Source organism: Hyla sarda, chromosome 10, assembly GCF_029499605.1.
Source record: "Hyla sarda isolate aHylSar1 chromosome 10, aHylSar1.hap1, whole genome shotgun sequence".
Lineage (NCBI taxonomy): Eukaryota > Metazoa > Chordata > Amphibia > Anura > Hylidae > Hyla > Hyla sarda.
Genome location: NC_079198.1, coordinates 145,117,165 through 145,142,588, shown reverse-complemented (window position 1 = coordinate 145,142,588; position 25,424 = coordinate 145,117,165). Strand labels below are relative to the sequence as shown.

Genomic DNA, 25,424 nt, shown 5'->3' with positions numbered 1-25,424 from the left:
CAGATGTTTTCTGCCTTTCAAATACATGTGCTCCTACCCGGTGGTCTGAGCAAAGGGGGGGGGGGGGGGTGATGTGACAAGGTGGCAAGGAAAGGGTGTATTTCCTTTGCTCACCCTGAAGAATCTCTCACCTGCTTCTTAAGTAATGAGGCAGCAGGGAAGGGAGGTGAATATAAGATGGAGTCTGATCTGCGCTCTCCCTTGGATACAGTATGCTGCTGTTAGAGGGGGAGACACTCGGACCCTGTTTAGGTAACATGCAGCAGGAGCTGCGAGTGGTCCAAGACGTGGTGTGAACTGGTAGTAACAGGTTGCAGGTGGCACAGGTTCTAACTGGATGAGGGGAGCTCACCAGATAGTAGTCAGGGCATGCTGAGAGTTATAGTCAGTGACCAGACGGTCTAGGACTTTGGTTTGTTCCTGAGTTATGTTTTGTTTTACTGTTTTGTTTTACGTGTCCCGTGGCAATTGACCAGGACGATCCCAGAGCTATCCCTCAGGACGGTTCGTCACATTATATATAGTATTATAAAACGGTATATAGATCTTATATAGTGTATAGTCATTGTATAGGGCCGTGTATATAACAGCATTACAAGTGTCAGTGTATAGAGGAGACAGATACACAACAAGTGTCACAGTGTATAGAGGAGACAGATACACAACAAGTGTCACAGTGTATAGAGGAGACAGATACACAACAAGTGTCACAGTGTATAGAGGAGACAGATACACAACAAGTGTCACAGTGTATAGAGGAGACAGATACACAACAAGTGTCACAGTGTATAGAGGAGACAGATACACAACAAGTGTCACAGTGTATAGAGGAGACAGATACACAACAAGTGTCACAGTGTATAGAGGAGACAGATACACAACAAGTGTCACAGTGTATAGAGGAGACAGATACACAACAAGTGTCACAGTGTATAGAGGAGACAGATACACAACAAGTGTCACAGTGTATAGAGGAGACAGATACACAACAAGTGTCACAGTGTATAGAGGAGACAGATACACAACAAGTGTCACAGTGTATAGAGGAGACAGATACACAACAAGTGTCAGTGTATAGAGGAGACAGATACACAACAAGTGTCACAGTGTATAGAGGAGACAGATACACAACAAGTGTCACAGTGTATAGAGGAGACAGATACACAACAAGTGTCACAGTGTATAGAGGAGACAGATACACAACAAGTGTCACAGTGTATAGAGGAGACAGATACACAACAAGTGTCACAGTGTATAGAGGAGACAGATACACAACAAGTGTCACAGTGTATAGAGGAGACAGATACACAACAAGTGTCACAGTGTATAGAGGAGACAGATACACAACAAGTGTCACAGTGTATAGAGGAGACAGATACACAACAAGTGTCACAGTGTATAGAGGAGACAGATACACAACAAGTGTCACAGTGTATAGAGGAGACAGATACACAACAAGTGTCACAGTGTATAGAGGAGACAGATACACAACAAGTGTCACAGTGTATAGAGGAGACAGATACACAACAAGTGTCACAGTGTATAGAGGAGACAGATACACAACAAGTGTCACAGTGTATAGAGGAGACAGATACACAACAAGTGTCACAGTGTATAGAGGAGACAGATACACAACAAGTGTCACAGTGTATAGAGGAGACAGATATACAACAAGTGTCACAGTGTATAGAGGAGACAGATACACAACAAGTGTCACAGTGTATAGAGGAGACAGATACACAACAAGTGTCACAGTGTATAGAGGAGACAGATACACAACAAGTGTCACAGTGTATAGAGGAGACAGATACACAACAAGTGTCACAGTGTATAGAGGAGACAGATACACAACAAGTGTCACAGTGTATAGAGGAGACAGATACACAACAAGTGTCACAGTGTATAGAGGAGACAGATACACAACAAGTGTCACAGTGTATAGAGGAGACAGATACACAACAAGTGTCACAGTGTATAGAGGAGACAGATACACAACAAGTGTCACAGTGTATAGAGGAGACAGATACACAACAAGTGTCACAGTGTATAGAGGAGACAGATACACAACAAGTGTCACAGTGTATAGAGGAGACCCCAAAAACCATGACAGCAAAATTCATTTTCAAAAATCCCAGAGTTGCTCTTTCCCGCCCACAGAGCACTTTATGTCAACATATGAGGTATTTCCATACACTAGAGAAATTGGGCTACAAATTTTGGGGGGATTTTTCTCCTTATACCAGTTTTAAAAATGAGAAAAATTTGTGTCAAAATGCAGATTTTGATTTTTCTCCTCCACTTTGCTGCTATTCTTGTGAAACACCTAAAGGGTTAACAAACTTTTTGAATGTCATTTTGAATACTTTGAGGGGTGCAGTTTCTATAATGGGGTCATTTATGGGGGATTTCTCACAAAGGCCCCTCAAATCCACGTCAAACTTAACTGGTCCCCGGAAAAATTCAGATTTTTTCAAAATTGCTGCTGAACTTTGAAGCCTCCGATGTCTTCAAAAAGTAAAAACATCTGAACGTTATGATGCAAATATAATGTAGACACAATGGCCCTCATTTACTGTTCTAAACCCGACTTCTTTTGTCGGGTTTTTTTGTCGCATCTTTGTCTGCGCCATGTAGTAGACATCGTGCGCCAGTCTGCGACACGATGCAACATTTTTTCCCGACGGACCCGATGTGGATTCTCCCAAACCCGAAAAAGAGGCGTAACCCGACATTTCTGAGCTTTCCCACATATTTATAAAGGTTTCCAACCCGAATTTGTTGAATTGTTGTGGATTTTTTCCCGACAGCTCAGAGGAGTTGGAAACCAAAACCTACAAAACCCACGTGCGACAAACAGGATGCGACATAATAATAAATACCAGGGAAAAAAGCGACATAATAATAAATACCAGGGAAAAAAGCAGTCGGGTAAGAAAGCAAGATAGACTTACAACCCGATTTTCTAAGTAACTGAGGGCCACTGTGTATGTGAATCAAAATGGAATTTATTTGGAATATCCATTTTCCTTACAAGCGGAGAGCTTCAAAGTTAGAAAAATGCAAACTTTTCAAATTTGTAATGAAATTTTGGGATTTTTCACCAAGAAGGGATGCAAGTAATGATGAAAATTTACCACTATGTTAAAGTAGAATATGTCACAAAAAAACAATCTCGGAATCAGAATGATAGGTAAAAGCATCAGAGTTATTAATATATAAAGTCTCAGTGGTCAAAAAAGTGCTGCGTCCTAAGGGTCTATTCACACGTATAGTATTCTGCGCAGATTTGATGCGCAGATTTGATGCGCAGATTTGATACGCAGATTTGATGCGCAGATTTGATGCGCAGATTTGATGCGCAGGATTTCAATCTGTGCTCAGTCATTCAGTTTACATTGAAATCTGCAGCAGAAAATCCTGCAGCTGAATGTGTGAATAGACCATTAAGGTGAAAATGAGCTGTGTCCTTAAGGGGTTAAGTCCAGGGTCATCGCCTCCGTCTACCAGGAGATTTTGGGGCACTTCATGTTCCTTTCCTGCCTATTGCACGATATTCTAATTTATTGAGTTTCTCCTGTATGTTGTATAATGATGGCCCGAGGCTCCATGGCCGCGCTCCTGTATACTTGGGCCGCGCTCACTCTATAATCTCAATTAGCAGACTCCGCCCCCTAATTCCAGGTTGTACGTTCATTAATATGTATCCAGGGAAACATTCACCACAAAGACCTGGACACCCGGAGCCTTGAGGTCTCTTACTGCTCCTGGTTACTCTTCATCTCCCTCATATACGGTGGATTTTACGTTGTAGAATGCGCTGAGATGGTCTCAGGCCCGAAAGTGGAGATGAAGGAGAAACCCGGGCGGAAGATGCAAAGTTACCACGAGCTGCAATGGACGGGAACCCGCAGACCCCAGACCGCTGTATGGAGGATCCCAAAATCAGACACACGCTGGGAAAACTACAGCAAATCAGCGCAAGAGCGCGGCCCCAACTACGACATCCAGGTAACGCATATGGAGCAGCATATAGTAGTGTTATATACTGTATAGGGGGCCCTAGGGGTGAAGGGGCCACCACAGTGTATAGCAGTGTTATATAATATACTGTATAGGGGGCCCTAGGGGTGAAGGGGCCACCACAGTGTATAGCAGTGTTATATACTGTATAGGGGGCCCTAGGGGTGAAGGGGCCACAACAGTGTATAGCAGTGTTATATAATATACTGTATAGGGGGCCCTAGGGGTGAAGGGGCCACCACAGTGTATAGCAGTGTTATATAATATACTGTATAGGGGGCCCTAGGGGTGAAGGGGCCACCACAGTGTATAGCAGTGTTATATCATATACTGTATAGGGGGCCCTAGGGGTGAAGGGGCCACCACAGTGTATAGCAGTGTTATATACTGTATAGGGGGCCCTAGGGGTGAAGGGGCCACCACAGTGTATAGCAGTGTTATATACTGTATAGGGGGCCCTAGGGGTGAAGGGGCCACCACAGTGTATAGCAGTATTATATCATATACTGTATAGGGGGCCCTAGGGATGAAGGGGCCACCACAGTGTATAGCAGTATTATATCATATACTGTATAGGGGGCCCTAGGGATGAAGGGGCCACCACAGTGTATAGCAGTATTATATAATATACTGTATAGGGGGCCCTAGGGGTGAAGGGGCCACCACAGTGTATAGCAGTATTATATAATATACTGTATAGGGGGCCCTAGGGGTGAAGGGGCCACCACAGTGTATAGCAGTGTTATATAATATACTGTATAGGGGGCCCTAGGGGTGAAGGGGCCACCACAGTGTATAGCAGTGTTATATAATATACTGTATAGGGGGCCCTAGGGGTGAAGGGGCCACCACAGTGTATAGCAGTGTTATATAATATACTGTATAGGGGGCCCTAGGGGTGAAGGGGCCACCACAGTGTATAGCAGTATTATATAATATACTGTATAGGGGGCCCTAGGGATGAAGGGGCCACCACAGTGTATAGCAGTATTATATAATATACTGTATAGGGGGCCCTAGGGGTGAAGGGGTCACCACAGTGTATAGCAGTGTTATATAATATACTGTATAGGGGGCCCTAGGGGTGAAGGGGTCACCACAGTGTATAGCAGTATTATATAATATACTGTATAGGGGGCCCTAGGGGTGAAGGGGTCACCACAGTGTATAGCAGTGTTATATAATATACTGTATAGGGGGCCCTAGGGGTGAAGGGGCCACCACAGTGTATAGCAGTGTTATATAATATACTGTATAGGGGGCCCTAGGGATGAAGGGGCCACCACAGTGTATAGCAGTATTATATAATATACTGTATAGGGGGCCCTAGGGGTGAAGGGGTCACCACAGTGTATAGCAGTGTTATATAATATACTGTATAGGGGGCCCTAGGGGTGAAGGGGCCACCACAGTGTATAGCAGTATTATATAATATACTGTATAGGGGGCCCTAGGGGTGAAGGGGCCACCACAGTGTATAGCAGTGTTATATCATATACTGTATAGGGGGCCCTAGGGATGAAGGGGCCACCACAGTGTATAGCAGTGTTATATAATATACTGTATAGGGGGCCCTAGGGGTGAAGGGGCCACCACAGTGTATAGCAGTGTTATATAATATACTGTATAGGGGGCCCTAGGGGTGAAGGGGTCACCACAGTGTATAGCAGTGTTATATAATATACTGTATAGGGGGCCCTAGGGGTGAAGGGGCCACCACAGTGTATAGCAGTATTATATAATATACTGTATAGGGGGCCCTAGGGGTGAAGGGGCCACCACAGTGTATAGCAGTATTATATCATATACTGTATAGGGGGCCCTAGGGATGAAGGGGCCACCACAGTGTATAGCAGTGTTATATAATATACTGTATAGGGGGCCCTAGGGGTGAAGGGGCCACCACAGTGTATAGCAGTATTATATAATATACTGTATAGGGGGCCCTAGGGGTGAAGGGGCCACCACAGTGTATAGCAGTATTATATAATATACTGTATAGGGGGCCCTAGGGGTGAAGGGGCCACCACAGTGTATAGCAGTGTTATATAATATACTGTATAGGGGGCCCTAGGGGTGAAGGGGCCATCACAGTGTATAGCAGTGTTATATAATATACTGTATAGGGGGCCCTAGGGATGAAGGGGCCACCACAGTGTATAGCAGTATTATATAATATACTGTATAGGGGGCCCTAGGGGTGAAGGGGCCACCACAGTGTATAGCAGTGTTATATAATATACTGTATAGGGGGCCCTAGGGATGAAGGGGCCACCACAGTGTATAGCAATTTTACATACTGTATAGGGGGCCCTAGGGAAGAAGGGGCCACCACAGTGTATAGCAGTGTTATATAATATACTGTATAGGGGGCCCTAGGGGTGAAGGGGCCACCACAGTGTATAGCAGTATTATATAATATACTGTATAGGGGGCCCTAGGGATGAAGGGGCCACCACAGTGTATAGCAATTTTACATACTGTATGGAGCGGCCCTAGGGAAGAAGGGGCCACCACAGTGTATAGCAGTGTTATATCATATATTGCATGGAGCTGATGTGGGGTCACTGTATTATTGGGGCACTATATGGCCGTACATACATCATGCGGTGACCGCGGTTTGTTTGGTTTGGTTTGTTCACATGTTGTGTTTTTTGACATAATACTCCATAGAATTAAAGGGGTACTCCGGTGCTTAGACATCTTATCCCTTATCCAAAGGATAGGGGATAAGATGCCTGATCATGGGAGTCCCGCCACTGGGGACCCCCGTGATCTTGCACGCGGCACCCCGCTTGTAATCAGTCCCCGGAGCGTGTTCACTCCGGGTCTGATTACTGTCGATCACAGGGCCAACGGCGTGTTACGTCACGCCTTCGCCCCCGTGTGACGTCACCCTCCGCCCCTCGATGCAAGTCTATGGGAGGGGGCATGACAGCTATCACGCCCCCTCCCGTAGGCTTGCATTGAGAGGAGGAGCGTGACATCACACAGGGGCGGAGGCGTGACATCACACGCCGTCTGCCCTGTGGTCGCCGGTAATCAGACCCGGAGCGAACACGCTCCGGGGACTGATTACAAACGGGGTGCCGCGTGCAAGATCACAGGGGTCCCCAGCAGCGGGACTCCCATGATCAGGCATCTTATCCCCTATCCTTTGGATAGAGGATAAGATCTCTAAGCACCGGAGTACCCCTTTAAACACAATGGCTCAGATTTATCAAACTGTGTGAGAGAAAAAAAAGAGGGATTTTCCCACAGCAACGAATCCCAGCTCAGGTTTCACTTTACCACAGCGACCAATCCCAGCTCAGGTTTCACTTTACCACAGCGACCAATCACAGCTCAGGTTTCACTTTACCACAGCGACCAATCACAGCTCAGGTTTCACTTTACCACAGCGACCAATCACAGCTCAGGTTTCACTTTACCACAGCGACCAATCACAGCTCAGGTTTCACTTTACCAGAGCTCATTAGCTGAGCTGTGATTGGTTGCTATGGGAAAATCCCTCTACTTTTTCTCTCATGATAAATCTGGGCCAATATAATGACAATGGGGGAGATTTATCACAGTCTGTCTGGAGGATAAGTTGCCCAGTTGCCCATAGCAACCAATCAGATCTACTTTCATTTTTCACAGGCCTTTTAAAAAATGAAAGCAGTGATCTGATTGGTTGCTACGGGCAACTCGGCAGCTTTTCCTCTGGACAGACTTTGATAAATCTCCCCCGATGTGTGAATAGGAGCCCTGAGGGCCCATGACCTCCATGATAACATCTCTATAGGGCCCGTATACAGGGCACGGGGGTCCCCACCATGTATGAGCCCTTAGGCAGCCATCTTACACTTCTATGGTTACCTTGGTGACAGCTCGCGGTGATGTTTCTTTCCTCGCAGTCTCCTACATTTTCTTCGAGTTCGGCGTCTTCCATGGAAAGCAGCGTCTCCTCCCAGATCATCAATTTACACACGAATAATGGGACATCACACGGATCCGGTAAACTTAGTAACTCCGCTCCCTCCTCAGGTAAATGCCATAATAATTCCTCATGTCTGTGTATAAATATATCTGTGGTGAGTGCCGGAACATCATGTTATCCTATATAGACAGAAAACTTCCGCACATCCGTAACAATCCTGAGCTCCATAGGAGTCACCTGTACCTGGACGGAGCGAACACTCAGACCTACCTGACCTCCGTAGAGATTAACACTCCGTGGTACATAAGTGTCCTCAATGAGAAGGTGAATCTATCTATCTATTTATTACCTATCTATTTATCTATCTATCTCATATTTATCTATCTATCCACTTTCTATCTCATATCTATCTATCTATCTATCTCATATCTATCTCTCTCTCTCACATCTACCTATCTATCTCAGCAACAGGAGAATACAGCAGCACACTGCTAGCACAAAGATATAGATGAGACATGAGTATATAGATAGAACATGAAAAGCTATACAGCTGTAATGCAATAAATGAAGATATGAAACTATGAAATTATGAGGTACTTAACTTGCAAATTTGGCGCCAAATAGCGTGGACCGTCCCACCACGATAAGGTGACCTCATTCTGGGACGGACCCTACACTGTGAATATTCCTCTGTGTGAACAGTACAGCAGGCATGCAAGGTCTGAAACATCCAAGGCACCTTATATACACCTAATAGAGGGGGGTGGGGTGCAGGAGCCAACATGGAGGTAGCCACTCCCCCGTATGTGTAATACAACCAAAGGATAAATTGGCCAGCACTATTGACTCAAACTATTGTAAAAACCTGGCTTACAGGTGCAGGCTGCTGGGCTAAATATACAGCAACAGGAGAATACAGCAGCACACTGCTAGCACAAAGATATATCTATCTCATATATCTATCTATCTCCTATATCTATCTCCTATATATATCTATCTATCTATCTCATATCTATCTGTCTATCTATCTATCTCCTATATCTATCTGTCTATCTATCTATCTATCTCCTATATCTATCTATCTATCTATCTCATATCTATCTATCTATCTCTCTCATATCTATCTATCTATCTCATATCTATCCATCTCATATCTATCTATCTCATATCTATCTATCTATCTCATATCTATCTATGTTATATATATGAGATAGATAGAGAAATAGATATATATACACATATATATATATATATATGTGTGTGTGCGTATATATATATATATATATATTTATCTCATATGTATCTATCTATCTCATATCTATCTCTCATATCTATCGATATGTTTATTTCATATCTATCTATCTACCTATCTCATATCTATCTATCTATCTATCTCATATCTATCTATCTATCTTATTTATATATATATATATATATATATATATATATATATATATATGTGTGTGTGTATATATATATATATTTATCTATCTCATATGTATCTATCTATCTCTCATATCTATCTATATGTCTATTTCATATCTATCTATCTACCTATCTCATATCTATCTTGTTAGACAGAACCTTTTGGGGCTAAACAAAGGACAGGCAGACAGTCTGTTGTTTCACTGAACACAGCAACAGGAGCAGGAACTCTTTATTACTTATGAGCCATAGACAAAACATGAACTCACAAACGTAACCCTGCCATCTAGTGGTCATACAATGTAGTAGGCACACAGCACTGACATAACACCCCCACTCAACAACTACTATCTATGTCAATCCCATTTCTGATCTAAGATCCACTAATCTGTTTCTAGCTCGCGGCTTTGTCAATCATTATTTCTGACTCACAATACACAAGTACAATCACTTTCTGATCATCTAAGTCCTGAATGTAATGGTGTCTGCCATCGATGTGCTTGGTTCTTCCATTAATCTTCTCACTTGTTGCAAGCTTAACGCAAACCTGATTGTCCCCAAATACGATGGTAGGTTCTGATGTTTCTTCTCCAAGATCCTTGAGTAATTGCTGTAACCGCACAACTTCTTGTCTGGCATTAGCTGCAGATATGTATTCCGCTTCTGTAGAGGACAACGCCGCTGACATCTTGCTGGACCATGATATAGGACTGTCTCCATATTTTAATAAGTAACCACTTGTGGATTTGCGTGCGCTGTGATCAGCTGCCCAATCGGAGTCCACATATCCCACCAGGTTTAGGAAACACTTGCTGACAGTTTCAAATGTAAGTCTCTCTGTTTCCGATATCTCATAACTCTTTTCATCGCATTCCAGTCTCTTTGATGTGGTTTATCCCCTCGCCTGCACAGAAGAGACCTGCCGGCTGCAATGTCTGGACGTGTAGTGGTTGTAGAGAAGGGCCCCCACTGCTTGTCTGTAGATCATCTTCTCCTTCTAGCTTTGGATAGGCTGTCTCCATAGTTGTGCCGGCTGCAATGTCTGGACATGTAGTGGTTGTAGAGAAGGGCCCCCACTGCTTGTCTGTAGATCATCTTCTCCTTCTAGCTTTGGATAGGCTGTCTCCATAGTTGTGCCGGCTGCAATGTCTGGACGTGTAGTGGTTGTAGAGAAGGGCCCCCACTGCTTGTCTGTAGATCATCTTCTCCTTCTAGCTTTGGATAGGCTGTCTCCATAGGTGTGCCGGCTGCAATGTCCGGATGTGTAGTGGTTGTAGAGAAGGGCCCCCACTGCTTGTCTGTAGATCATCTTCTCCTTCTAGCTTTGGATAGGCTGTCTCCATAGTTGTGCCGGCTGCAATGTCCGGACGTGTAGTGGTTGTAGAGAAGGGCCCCCACTGCTTGTCTGTAGATCATCTTCTCCTTCTAGCTTTGGATAGGCTGTCTCCATAGTTGTGCCGGCTGCAATGTCCGGACGTGTAGTGGTTGTAGAGAAGGGCCCCCACTGCTTGTCTGTAGATCATCTTCTCCTTCTAGCTTTGGATAGGCTGTCTCCATAGTTGTGCCGGCTGCAATGTCCGGACGTGTAGTGGTTGTAGAGAAGGGCCCCCACTGCTTGTCCGTATTGTTCATTGGATGTGAGAAGATCTTCTCCTTCTAGCTTTGGATAGGCTTTCTCCATAGTTGTGTGGCTCCTTTCGCCTCTGTCATGTTGAATTGCTGAAGAATAGATACAATTTTATCTCTCTGATTCAACAGGAAACTTCCATCTTTCTCCCGCCGGATGTCAATTCCGAGATAATACGTCCCTTCACCTAGGTCTTTAGTTTCGCACTGCTTGTTGAGTGCTCCTGCTAACTTTGCAATTTCATTGTTGTTTTTGTGAGCAATGATCCGGTCATCTACATAAATCAGCAGATCCATCCACTCAGCGTCTACTTGTTCAGCATATAGGCACGGATCAGCTTTGCTTCTTGTAAATCCTTCATTTAGTAGAACTTGATTAATCTTTAGGTTCCAGGCTCGAGCTGATTGTTTAAGGCCATAAAGAGATTTATTCAACTTGCAGACAAGATGCTCTTGTCCCTTTTTCAAATATCCTTCTGGCTGTGACGTGTAAATTTCTTCTTCAATATCACCATTAATAAAAGCTTAATATCGTGATGTTTCACAATCATTGGACGCATGGCAGCCGCTGTCATTAGTGTTCGGAATGGACTTTGTTTAGCAACTGGAGCAAAAGTAGCATCATAGTCCTCTCCGAACTTCTGTGAGTAACCTTTAGCAACCGGCATTGCCTTGTACCGACAGATTTTCCCTTCAGAGATACCGTATTTTTCGCCGTCTAAGACGCACTTTTTCTTCCCCAAAATTGGGGGGGGAAAAGTTGGTGCGTCTTATACGGCGAATACACCCCTATCGCGGCGGTCCCTGCGGCCATCAACGGCCGGGACCCGCGGCTAATACAGGACATCACCGATCGCGGTGATGCCCTGTATTAACCCTTCAGACGCGGCAATCAAAGCTGACCGCTGGGTCTGAAGGGAAAATAACACTAACCCGACTGTTCAGTCGGGCTGTTCGGGACCGCCGCGATTTCACCGCGGCGGTCCCAAACAGCCCGACTGAACAGCCGGGTTAGTGCTTACAGGACACCGGGAGGGACCTTACCTGCCTCCTCGGTGTCTGCTCCGTGCCGGGATCCCCTGTATGGCCGGCGCTCTCCTTCCTCGTCATCACGTTGTCGCGCACGTGCAGCAGAGACGTTCCGGAGCGACGGCGACAGCGATGGAGCGACATCCAGGGCAGCGGTGACGGGTCCGGAGCGGCGGGGACACGTGAGTATTACCTCCTATGCAGTGGTCTTCAACCTGCGCAGCTCCAGATGTTGCAAAACTACGAGTTGTAGTTTTGCAACATCTGGAGGTCCGCAGGTTGAAGACAACTATTGGGTTCAGAATCTTTATTTTTATAGATTTTGTACCTATAAATTGGGTGCGTCTTATACGCCGGTGCGTCCTTTAGGGCGAAAAATACGGGTACATTTGGTTTTAAAAACCCATTTACATCCTATGACATGTTTACCTTGAGGTAGCTCTGAAAGTGTCCATGTCTGGAGATCTTTGATGTAATTTCTTCATCTTTATTCCGTCCATGTCTGGAGATCTTTGATGTCATTTCTTCATCTTTATTCCGTCCATGTCTGGAGATCTTTGATGTCAGTTCTTCATCTTTATTCCGTCCATGTCTGGAGATCTTTGATGTCATTTCTTCATCTTTTTTCCGTTCATGTCTGGAGATCTTTGATGTCATTTCTTCATCTTTATTCCGTCCATGTCTGGAGATCTTTGATGTCCTTTCTTCATCTTTATTCCGTCCATGTCTGGAGATCTTTGATGTCATTTCTTCATCTTTATTCCGTCCATGTCTGGAGATCTTTCATGTCTTCATCTTTATTCCGTCCATGTCTGGAGATCTTTGATGTCATTTCTTCATCTTTATTCCGTCCATGTCTGGAGATCTTTGATGTCATTTCTTCATCTTTATTCCGTCCATGTCTGGAGATCTTTGATGTCATTTCTTCATCTTTATTCCGTCCATGTCTGGAGATCTTTGATGTCTTCATCTTTATTCCGTCCATGTCTCTCATGCATTGGCAGTTTCTGCTTCTCTTTCCATGATCCTGGTTCGGCTTCAACATCTCTATGTAAGATAAACGTTCAGCTGGAAAACCTTTATTGATTCTGGTTGATTTTCGGACTGAAGGTTTTTCTGGTTCAGTGTCAGGTTTTGATTCTTCTGCAGTCATTTCTATTTCTGTATCACTTTCCTTATTTTCTTGAGTGACCGATGTTGATTCTTTCTCACTTTGAATAGTTTTTTGGTTAATCTTTGAGCACACAGAAGTTTCACCAATAATCGCACTTCTGCTGACTGTTACCTTGTTCGTGTCTTGATGTAAAATCCTGTATCCTTTTTGAGATTCCCTGTACCCCACAAGTACACCTTCTTTTGCACATGCATCCCATTTTGTACGTTTTTCTTTTGGAATGTGTACATAGGCTTTACTTCCAAAAATTCTGATGTGTCTTAAATCTGGTTTCCTCTTGTTCCACAGTTCAAAAGGAGTTTTTGTTGTTACTTTTTCCCGGCAAACGATTTTGAAGATAACATGCGGTTGTGATGGCTTCTCCCCAGTATGTATTTGGCGTATCAGCGTCAAATAGCATGCTCCTCCCACTTTCACACGGTGTGCCGTTCATTCTCTCTGCAACTCCATTTTGCTCTGGGTTATATGGAACTGTTGTCTGGAACATGGCTTGTGTTTTACCACTTGTATATTCTGAGCCATTATCTGTTCGTAGTACTCTGGGCATTCCGCCAAAAATATTCTTATTCACTTGAGCGAGATACTCTTCTAATTTCTCTGGCACTTCACCCTTATTGAGAAGTAGAAATACTGTGGTATATCTGGAGTAATCATCAATGAAGGTCACAAAGTACTTTGTCTTTCCTGGAGTCATAGTTTTCATTGGACCACAAAGATCTGAATGTATTAAAGGGGTACTCCGGTGAAAACCTTTTTTCTTTTAAATCAACTGGCTCCGGAAAGTTAAACAGATTTTTACATTACTTCTATTTAAAAATCTTAATCCTTCCTGTACTTATTAGCTGCTGAATACTACAGAGGAAATTCTTTTCTTTTTGGAATGCTCTCTGATGACATCACGAGCACAGTGCTCTCTGCTGACGTTATTATAATAATAAGTCTTTATTTATTTATTGTTGTCCTTAGTGGGATTTGAACCCAAGGCCCCAGCACTGCAAGGCAGCAGTGCTAACCACTAAGCCACCATGCTGCCCTTAGCATACATCTGCTATGCACGGTTGCTAAAATGGACAGAGATGTCAGCAGAGAGCACTGTGCTCGTGATGTCATCAGTGTTCCAAAAAGAAAGGAATTTCCTCTGTAGCATTCAGCAGCTAATAAGTACTATCTCACATCTATCTCTTATCTATCTATCTCTTATCTATCTATCTCATATCTATCTATCTCTTATCTATCTATCTCTTATCTATCTATCTATCTCTTATCTATCTATCTATCTCTTATCTATCTCTTATCTATCTATCTCATATCTATCTATCTCATATCTATCTATCTCATATCTATCTCATATCTATCTATCTCATATCTATCTATCTCATATCTATCTATCTCATATCTATCTATCTCATATCTATCTATCTCATATCTATCTATCTATCTCATATCTATCTCATATCTATCTATATATCATCTATCTCATATCTATCTATCTCTTATCTATCTATCTCATATCTATCTATCTATCTCATATCTATCTATCTCATATCTATCTATATATCTATCTAGTTCATATCTATCTATCTCATATCTATCTATCTCATATCTATCTATCTCATATCTATCTATATATCATCTATCTCATATCTATCTATCTCTTATCTATCTATCTCATATCTATCTATCTATCTCATATCTATCTATCTCATATCTATCACATCTATCTATCTCATATCTATCTATCTATCTCATATCTATCTATCTCATATCTATCTATCTATCTATCTAGTTCATATCTATCTATATCAGTGAGTTCTACTCATTGCTGTTTTTAGGAGCATTGTCTTCTTAAACTTGGAGAAGAGATAAACCGTCTCTCCAGATATGAGGTAGAAAGTAAGAGGAAGGATCAGATCATCTCCAGCCTGAGGAGCGAAGTGTCGCAGCTGCGGAGCGAAGTCCACAGATCCGTCCTGCCCGGGAGGGAAGAGGTGAGTGATGGAATCATCCACCATAAATCACAGGGCCGTGGTGTCTGGGAGCTGATGGGGCCTCAGAGTGGTTAATGTAAATAAAGAACTATCGGCCTTACGGGGAACATTTATTTGGATTTTTTTGGAGCTCCATGGCGCACGCAGCAGGTGACTGGAATTTACTAACAGGACTAAATCATGTTAATTAATTTCAGCCAACTTTAATATGCAACGATTGGCTGTAATTTGCCGCATGTAACCTGTCTGTAGGTCGGGTGCAGCTCACGGAGTGTTTGTAGACATGTTACTACTTACCTCCCCCCCCCCCCCCCCCAGCCGTATGGTGTGGAGGGTATGGAGCCTGCGCTCCCGCCACTTAACTGTTGTGAGTTGTGCAGGTGACAATACAGCTGCGGGCGCAGCTCAAGCTGGGCAGGAGGCATACATTGTACTTCGCTAGATACATCTCTGCTTAACCCCTTGAGGGACATAAAGTTAGCAGCCATCTATATAAAAGACAGAAGTCTTCCTGCTCCAATACACGGCTTCTTCTGTACTGAAGCCTCTAGTGACCATCACTTGATGGTCCCTAGAGGCTGTCCTGCAGCTGAAGATCTCAGCCTGGAGCTGGAGTGGTAAGGCTTAGGCTGTGTTACCACATTGGGTTTTCAACATGGCTTTTTTATTTTAAAAATGCATGTTGAAAATGTAAGGTGTAAACACAGCCGGTCATCACTTTCTTTGTTTTTTAACCTATGTCTTTTTTTTTTTTTTTAGTTAACGCTTTACAGGCTTAGTAGCGGAAGCCATGTGATAGATGGAGTCAGTGACTAAGGTGGAGCTTAGCTCAAAAAGGGCTCTTCCTAACCACCTATTATTACTGATCCGGGTACTGTCAGGCCTGGAGTGTAAAAAAAAAAGACACACGTGACTGGGAAGTAGCAGGCTGACATTATATAGTCTGGGAAAGGACAAAATAAATGGCCCTTGCTACCCTGGTAACACCCGCCTGCTACTGCTTGTATTGAATCTGGATGGTTATGAATTTTTTTTTTACTGCATGGGGTCTCCCCCTATTTTTCATAACCATCCAGATACAAGACAAGCAGTAGCAGGCTGGTGTTACCAGGCTTTCCTCTGTAACTCTGGTAATCGAGTCAGGTACTGGAGTAATTATGGGGGGGTAGCAAGAGCCCTCTTACGAGTTAAAGGGGTACTCCGCCCCTAGACATCTTATCCCCTATCCAAAGGACAGGGGATAAGATGTCTGATCTTCTGCACCCGGCGTTCGTTTAGAGCACCGGGTGCAGCGTTGGAGGCTCATGAAGTCTCGGCCACGCTCGTGACATCATGGCCACGCCCCCTCAATGCAAAATCTATGGGAAAGGGAGTGACGACTATCACGCCACCTCCCATAGACTTGCATTGAGGGGGCATGGCCGTGATGCCACGAGTGGGGCGTGGCCGGGACATCACGAGCCTCCACCCCACATTGCCAGTCATCCGGCACAGAGCAAAGTTCGTTCCATGCACCAGATGTCTGGGGTGCAGCAGCCGAGATCGCAGGGGTCCCCAGCGGCAGGACCCCCGCGATCAGACATCTTATCCCCTCTCCTTTTAGATAGGGGACAAGATGTCTAGGGGCGGAGGACCCCTTTAAGCCCCAGCTTGTTAATGAACAACATCTCTCAGATACATAAAGCGATAAATTCAAAAGATAAAACACTTCTTTATTCTTTATTACAATAAAAGACTCCAAAAATAAGCGCATCTTACACAGAGCTCCTCCCAGTGCACAAGGTATCAGGTGATGTCACTTATGTCTCTCCAGGACCCGTCTGATCTCCTGAGCTCACACTTAGAGGATGAATTTTTGGGAGAATTTCCCACAATTGTCACAGAAGAAAAATCCCAATGGGGCTTGAGCCGTCAGGATCCATCATCAGGTTCAGAGCGAAGTGAATCCGCAGAGTCCTCGGAAGAAACTTTACCTGAGAAACAGAGCAAAAGCCGAATGATAGCGATGGAGACAGAGGTAATAAGTCTCTATAGCAGTGCTTCCCAACCAGGGTGCCTCCAGCTGTTGCAAAACTACAACTCCCAGCATGCCTGGGCAGCCAAAGGCTACTACCCAGCTCTCCTAGACTCCTGAAGGGCCTATCAGACTGTGAGGTTGTGTGATATGGATCCTTCCTCTGCCATGATGGGTGTGATATGGATCCTTCCTCTGCCATGATGGGTGTGAGGTTGTGTGATATGGATCCTTCCTCTGCCATGATGGGTGTGAGGTTGTGTGATATGGATCCTTCCTCTGCCATGATGGGTGTGAGGTTGTGTGATATGGATCCTTCTTCTGCCATAATGGGTGTGAGGTTGTGTGATATGGATCCTTCCTCTGCCATGATTGGTGTGAGGTTGTGATATGGATCCTTCTTCTGCCATGATGGGTGTGAGGTTGTGTGATATAGATCCTTCCTCTGCCATGATTGGTGTGAGGTTGTGTGATATGGATCCTTCCTCTGCCATGATGGGTGTGAGGTTATGTGATATGGATCCTTCTTCTGCCATGATGGGTGTGAGGTTGTGGGATATGGATCCTTCCCCTGCCATGATGGGTGTGAGGTTGTGTGATATGGATCCTTCCTCTGCCATGATGGGTGTGAGGTTATGTGATATGGATCCTTCCTCTGCCATGATGGGTGGGAGGTTATGTGATATGGATGCTTCCTCTGCCATGATGGGTGTGAGGTTATGTGATATGGATCCTTCCCCTGCCATGATGGGTGTGAGGTTGTGTGATATGGATCCTTCCCCTGCCATGATGGGTGTGAGGTTGTGTGATATGGATCCTTCCTCTGCCATGATGGGTGTGATGTTATGTGATATGGATCCTTTCTCTACCATGATGGGTGTGATATGGATCCTGTGGACAGGGAGACTCCTTTTTGGGTATTTTCAGACCCATCAAATTGTTTACAGTGTTATTTATGTTCTTGCCTATTCAGCCCAGGACTAGAAAAACATGGCTGCCTCCTTCTAGAAACGGCAACTCTGTGTCTTGTGTCTGATATTGCAGTTAAAGTGAATGAAGCCGAGCTGTAATACCACACACATCCTGTGGCTGCTGAGGCGCTGTTTTTAAAAGTAATCGGCCGTGTTTCCTTAAAGGGGTACTCCACTGCCCCAGCATTCAGAACATTTTGTTCCGAATGCTTGGAGCGGGCAGCAGGGTCATGATGTCACACCACGCCCCCTCAATGCAAGCCTATGGGAGGGGGCGTGGTGGCTGTCACGCCCCCTTCCATAGACAATCATTGAAGGAGCATGGAGTGACATCACAAGGGGCATGACAGTGACTTCTAAACGAACGCCGGGTGCTGCACAGAGATCGCGGGGGGTTCCAGCAGTGGGACCCCACAATCAGGCATCTTATCCCCTATCCTTTGGATAGGGGATAGGATGTCTAGGGGCAGAGTACCCCTTTAATCCTTGATCTGTCCTCTAATTTAAAGGGGCATTGAGGTAATGCTAAGCTAACATTGATCCATTGGACAGGTAATAACTGCTAGATTGGAGGGGCCCCACAATTAGGACCCCCACCAAATGCCATAATAGGGGTCCTGCCCAGCAAACATGCCGCCGCTCCATTCAGACTCTATGGGACTGTACTTGGCTATCTCCGGCCGTCCTATGGACATTGAATAGAGCGACAATCTGCATAGTCGACAGCAACTTCTATTCAAACAGGGGACTCAGGACCCCTTGTCTAGTAACTCATCGGGGGTCCTAGTATTTAGACACCCCCCCCCAATCTAGTATTTATCATCTGTCCAGTGGATAAACAATTACGTATTGTTAAATAATTCATACCCCGGTTATTATAGTGCAAAATTATGATAATAAATATAAAATGTAATATATATATATATATCAATTAGATGAATAATAGTGCTCATAAATGAGAAAAAAAAATATATATATATATATATATATATATATATATATATATATAAAAAATATAAAACAGTAGATAAACAGCCAGGATCCGAGTTTTTTCTGATCACGGCCATTGCAGGTGGGTGTCAGATGTAGCAAACAGCCAGCACCCACCGTTTATGGAGAAGGTGCAGCTCCTGAGCCCGCTCCATACTGCCCTGACTTTTTAACATTTATATATGTGAACAGTCAGACAGGGGTTAAATGATGAGTAAAGTTGTGTTCACACCATGGTCAGAGGTTCTTTCAGCACAGCGCTCTACTCATCAAAGCAACAAACTGGGAGATCCTAACGGACTCCATTGTAGTCAGCAAGGGTGAGGTCATGGCACCTTATCTGGGCCTCTGCATAGTATGGTAAACATCAGGGTTACACTGACAGGCAACATATTAGAGGGACAGAACAACTAAAAAGAGACCCCAGATACACCCGATGGACCCACCCGAGTTCTCTTTTAGCTGTTCTGTCCCTCTAATATGATGCCTGTCGGTGTAACCCTGATGGGTGTCATACTCTGCAGAGGCCCATATAAGGTGCCGTGACCTTAGCCTTGCTGACTGTTTCCAACGACATGCCTCCGACCTCAGGGAATGTTGTGCTTCTCTTTGATCAGATTCTGGTTGATGACATCGCAGCAGAGAACAATGGATGCCTCGTAGCTGAAAAAGATGAAGATTCATCCCCCGTGTCCATAGATCAACCTGAAGACAAAGATCAGCTGATTCAGAAGCTACAAGAGGACATAGAGACCATGAGGAAGGACCACGAGATATCAAAAGGTGACAACGTGTCCGGGATCTCTCCAAAGTATAATATCCAGTGGGTTGTCTGTGTTCTTCTGTCCCGTGGAACAGAGATCACCACCTTAATGCTTCCTCTGCCATGATGGGTGTGAGGTTGTGTGATATGGATCCTTCCTCTGCCATGATGGGTGTGAGGTTATGTGATATGGATCCTTCTTCTACCATGATGGGTGTGAGGTTGTGTAATATGGATCCTTCCTCTGCCATGATGGGTGTGAGGTTGTGTGATATGTCGACTATGCAGATTGTCGCTCTATTCAATGTCCATAGGACGGCCGGAGATAGCCTCTGCCATGATGGGTGTGAGGTTGTGTGATATGGATCCTTCCTCTGCCATGATGGGTGTGAGGTTGTGTGATATGGATCCTTCCTCTGCCATGATGGGTGTGAGGTTGTGTGATATGGATCCTTCCTCTGCCATGATGGGTGTGAGGTTGTGTGATATGGATCCTTCTTCTGCCATAATGGGTGTGAGGTTGTGTGATATGGATCCTTCCTCTGCCATGATTGGTGTGAGGTTGTGATATGGATCCTTCTTCTGCCATGATGGGTGTGAGGTTGTGTGATATAGATCCTTCCTCTGCCATGATTGGTGTGAGGTTGTGTGATATGGATCCTTCCTCTGCCATGATGGGTGTGAGGTTATGTGATATGGATCCTTCTTCTGCCATGATGGGTGTGAGGTTGTGGGATATGGATCCTTCCCCTGCCATGATGGGTGTGAGGTTGTGTGATATGGATCCTTCCTCTGCCATGATGGGTGTGAGGTTATGTGATATGGATCCTTCCTCTGCCATGATGGGTGGGAGGTTATGTGATATGGATGCTTCCTCTGCCATGATGGGTGTGAGGTTATGTGATATGGATCCTTCCCCTGCCATGATGGGTGTGAGGTTGTGTGATATGGATCCTTCCCCTGCCATGATGGGTGTGAGGTTGTGTGATATGGATCCTTCCTCTGCCATGATGGGTGTGATGTTATGTGATATGGATCCTTTCTCTACCATGATGGGTGTGATATGGATCCTGTGGACAGGGAGACTCCTTTTTGGGTATTTTCAGACCCATCAAATTGTTTACAGTGTTATTTATGTTCTTGCCTATTCAGCCCAGGACTAGAAAAACATGGCTGCCTCCTTCTAGAAACGGCAACTCTGTGTCTTGTGTCTGATATTGCAGTTAAAGTGAATGAAGCCGAGCTGTAATACCACACACATCCTGTGGCTGCTGAGGCGCTGTTTTTAAAAGTAATCGGCCGTGTTTCCTTAAAGGGGTACTCCACTGCCCCAGCATTCAGAACATTTTGTTCCGAATGCTTGGAGCGGGCAGCAGGGTCATGATGTCACACCACGCCCCCTCAATGCAAGCCTATGGGAGGGGGCGTGGTGGCTGTCACGCCCCCTTCCATAGACAATCATTGAAGGAGCATGGAGTGACATCACGAGGGGCATGACAGTGACTTCTAAACGAACGCCGGGTGCTGCACAGAGATCGCGGGGGGTTCCAGCAGTGGGACCCCACAATCAGGCATCTTATCCCCTATCCTTTGGATAGGGGATAGGATGTCTAGGGGCAGAGTACCCCTTTAATCCTTGATCTGTCCTCTAATTTAAAGGGGCATTGAGGTAATGCTAAGCTAACATTGATCCATTGGACAGGTAATAACTGCTAGATTGGAGGGGCCCCACAATTAGGACCCCCACCAAATGCCATAATAGGGGTCCTGCCCAGCAAACATGCCGCCGCTCCATTCAGACTCTATGGGACTGTACTTGGCTATCTCCGGCCGTCCTATGGACATTGAATAGAGCGACAATCTGCATAGTCGACAGCAACTTCTATTCAAACAGGGGACTCAGGACCCCTTGTCTAGTAACTCATCGGGGGTCCTAGTATTTAGACACCCCCCCCCAATCTAGTATTTATCATCTGTCCAGTGGATAAACAATTACGTATTGTTAAATAATTCATACCCCGGTTATTATAGTGCAAAATTATGATAATAAATATAAAATGTAATATATATATATATCAATTAGATGAATAATAGTGCTCATAAATGAGAAAAAAAAAAAAAAATATATAGATAGATACAAAAACAATAATTGTTATACAAAAAATCCCAAGAAATAATACATGATTTGTGTACAATAAATATAAAATAAGCAACAATCATATCTATCTAATTGTGAAGGAACAAATAATAAATGATGAATAATAATAAAAATAACTCTATGCTACACACCCCACTTATAACGACTTCCATGTACGCAAACAGCCCTAAACACCCCAATTTTTATCTATATCCCTCTCCAATACTACGGGGCTCACCTATTATCCACATTTGACTACCAAATCCATAAATCCATTGGACCCACTTAAATCTCACTAAATAATTTATTGGACCCACCTCTCCGGGCATGCTGGGAGTTGAAGTCTTGCAGCATCTGGAGGGCCACAGTTTGAGACCACTGCTTTAGACATTGTTATAGTGACCTTCCTGATGTCATGGCCGTGGTCAGTGATTGGCCGCCATGTCACATGTCATACAACATTAGGGGAGCAGCGTAAAACGATGTCTTATTCAGGCACAATCCTGTATACTGATTTCTGCCATTTGGTGGGAAGGGTGTTGGGCGTATTGGATTTTGCCGAATCTTTTCTTCCTGCAGAACACATGGCGGTCACTGATGGAGGGGGCGGGGTTGTTAGAACCACAGGAAAGAGGAAAAAATAAATGGTGGAGAATAAGTTATTATAATCAAACCTGAACTCCTGGGCCCCATTACCATTATATGTCAGCATAATAATTAAAGGGCAGTGTAAATTAAAATAAACTTTTGGCATGTTGTGGGGTCAAATATGATATCGCTGTCATGTGACACTAAGCGCAATCTCCCGGATCGATTTAGCGATCAGTTGAGATCCGAACACTCAGACTGCGACTGGTCAAAACATGGCGAGAGTTTTTTAAAGTGACAGGAGCACATTAAGTCTTATTAGTAGGAGGGGCCTCCAGACACCAGGACCCCGGCTGGGTTGCGCCCCCTAAAGATTTATCTCGGTAATGTAAATCTTTATTTTTTACTCTATTTCCAGGAGTCATTTCCTCTCTGCAGAAATCGATTTCATCTCACGAGTCCAAACTGAGGAAATCCACGTTTGAGAAGGAATCGTTACAGCGAGAACTGAAGGAGAGAGAGGTCCAGATACACTCAATGTCCAGGAAGGTACAGACACCTGTCAATCAGCACCAGAAACCCGCCCAGGGTCACCATACACCATGTACAGCCGCAGGTCACATGATCACTGGAAACCCACCCGGGGTCACCATACACCATGTACAGCCGCAGGTCACATGATCACTGGAAACCTGCCCAGGGTCACCATACACCATGTACAGCCGCAGGTCACATGATCACTGGAAACCTGCCCAGGGTCACCATACACCATGTACAGCCGCAGGTCACATGATCACTGGAAACCTGCCTGAGGTCACCATACACCATGTACGGCCGCAGGTCACATGATCACTGGAAACCTGCCTGAGGTCACCATACACCATGTACAGCCACAGGTCACATGATCACTGGAAACCCACCCGGGGTCACCATACATCATTTACAGCAGCAGGTCACATGATCACTGGAAACCTGCCTGAGGTCACCATACACCATGTACAGCCACAGGTCACATGATCACTGGAAACCTGCCTGAGGTCACCATACACCATGTACAGCCACAGGTCACATGATCACTGGAAACCCACCCGGGGTCACCATACATCATTTACAGCAGCAGGTCACATGATCACTGGAAACCTGCCTGAGGTCACCATACACCATGTACAGCCGCTGGTCACATGAACACTGGAAACCTGCCTGAGGTCACCATACACCATGTACAGCCGCAGGTCACATGATCACTGGAAACCTGCCTGAGGTCACCATACACCATGTACAGCCACAGGTCACATGATCACTGGAAACCTGCCTGAGGTCACCATACACCATGTACAGCCATAGGTCACATGATCACTGGAAACCTGCCTGAGGTCACCATACACCATGTACAGCCGCAGGTCACATGATCACTGGAAACCTGCCTGAGGTCACCATACACCATGTACAGCCATAGGTCACATGATCACTGGAAACCTGCCTGAGGTCACCATACACCATGTACAGCCGCAGGTCACATGATCACTGGAAACCTGCCTGAGGTCACCATACACCATGTACAGCCGCAGGTCACATGATCACTGGAAACCTGCCTGAGGTCACCATACACCATGTACAGCCACAGGTCACATGATCACTGGAAACCTGCCTGAGGTCACCATACACCATGTACGGCTGCAGGTCACATGATCACTGGAAACCTGCCTGAGGTCACCATACACCATGTACAGCCACAGGTCACATGATCACTGGAAACCTGCCTGAGGTCACCATACACCATGTACGGCTGCAGGTCACATGATCACTGGAGACAATCACTCCTCCATTGTTCTGCAGACAATTAGGGAGATTTATCAAAACCTGAGCAGAAATAAAGTGGAGCAGTCGCCCATAGCATCCAATCAGATCGCTTCTTTCATTTTTCAGACGCCTTTTTAAAAATGAAGTGATCTGGTAACTATGGGTATTGCACCCCTTTTTTGCCCTGCTCATGTTTTAATATATCTCTCCCAATACCTCCATTATCTACAATTATTTTGCCCACAAAAGACCCCATCTACACTTATTAGGAAGTCTGATCATTGGGAGTGGGTGCTCTGTGCTCCCCCTGGATGAATGACCCCACAGTCAGACATGTTGGACTGATACTCCATTAACCTCCATGGGCCAGACAGGGATTGCCATGTACGGTGCCCATCTATCCCTATCCTGCATTTACCAAGGGGGATCGATAGGATGTTGGTTCCTATCATGAATGGGGTCCCATTGGGTCGACTCCACCAATCAGAGACTCCACCATTAGCCTGAGGAGATAAGAGTCATTCATGAGCAAACCCTCCAATCTCCACACTCCTGGGTGCTTATAGGCAGCATTTCCCCTGTGGGGGGCGCTGTAGTAGTTAACCACTTGGTGGCAAGTTCTACCACACATCCCAGCAGATCCCTGCGGTGGACACTTCCTTTAAGGCTAAATGTAAATTTATATTTGTGTTACATTAAGAGGGAAGGTTAAACTTAGCTGCAGATGGTTTCTGTAATATTCAGTATTATGAACCAGGAAAGACCCCAATAACCGCCCACCCTACACGGTCACAGATATGGTGTCCGCACTGGAATCCATCTTCTTGCTGCTGCTTATTAATGTTTTTTCATGTTCTGATTTAAGTTTTCAAGTTTGCGAGAAGAAAGAAAACATGAAGAATTGATGGCGACCACGGAGCAGGAGAACCACAGTCTTAGAGAGGTATCGGGGTGGGGGGCAATTTGGCCCCTTATGA

The 25,424-nt window shown here is 44.9% G+C and overlaps 1 protein-coding gene across 4 annotated transcripts in view; it reads left to right on the top strand.

Annotated features, from left to right (window-relative positions):
* Nucleotides 1-25,424, top strand: part of CCDC27 (coiled-coil domain containing 27) — a 58,243-nt gene that overhangs the window by 17,600 nt on the left and 15,219 nt on the right. The window contains exons 2-9 of one of the 4 annotated variants that reach the window (XM_056543400.1): nucleotides 3,812-4,008; nucleotides 7,920-8,049; nucleotides 8,130-8,266; nucleotides 15,029-15,184; nucleotides 16,998-17,201; nucleotides 19,777-19,942; nucleotides 23,066-23,196; nucleotides 25,313-25,390. In XM_056543400.1, the coding sequence (XP_056399375.1) occupies nucleotides 3,823-4,008; nucleotides 7,920-8,049; nucleotides 8,130-8,266; nucleotides 15,029-15,184; nucleotides 16,998-17,201; nucleotides 19,777-19,942; nucleotides 23,066-23,196; nucleotides 25,313-25,390 (1,188 nt within the window). In that variant the 5' untranslated portion in view covers nucleotides 3,812-3,822. The remainder of the gene's footprint in view (nucleotides 1-3,811; nucleotides 4,009-7,919; nucleotides 8,050-8,129; nucleotides 8,267-15,028; nucleotides 15,185-16,997; nucleotides 17,202-19,776; nucleotides 19,943-23,065; nucleotides 23,197-25,312; nucleotides 25,391-25,424) is intronic. The other 3 variants (XM_056543401.1, XM_056543402.1, XM_056543403.1) reach the window with 3 other exon arrangements.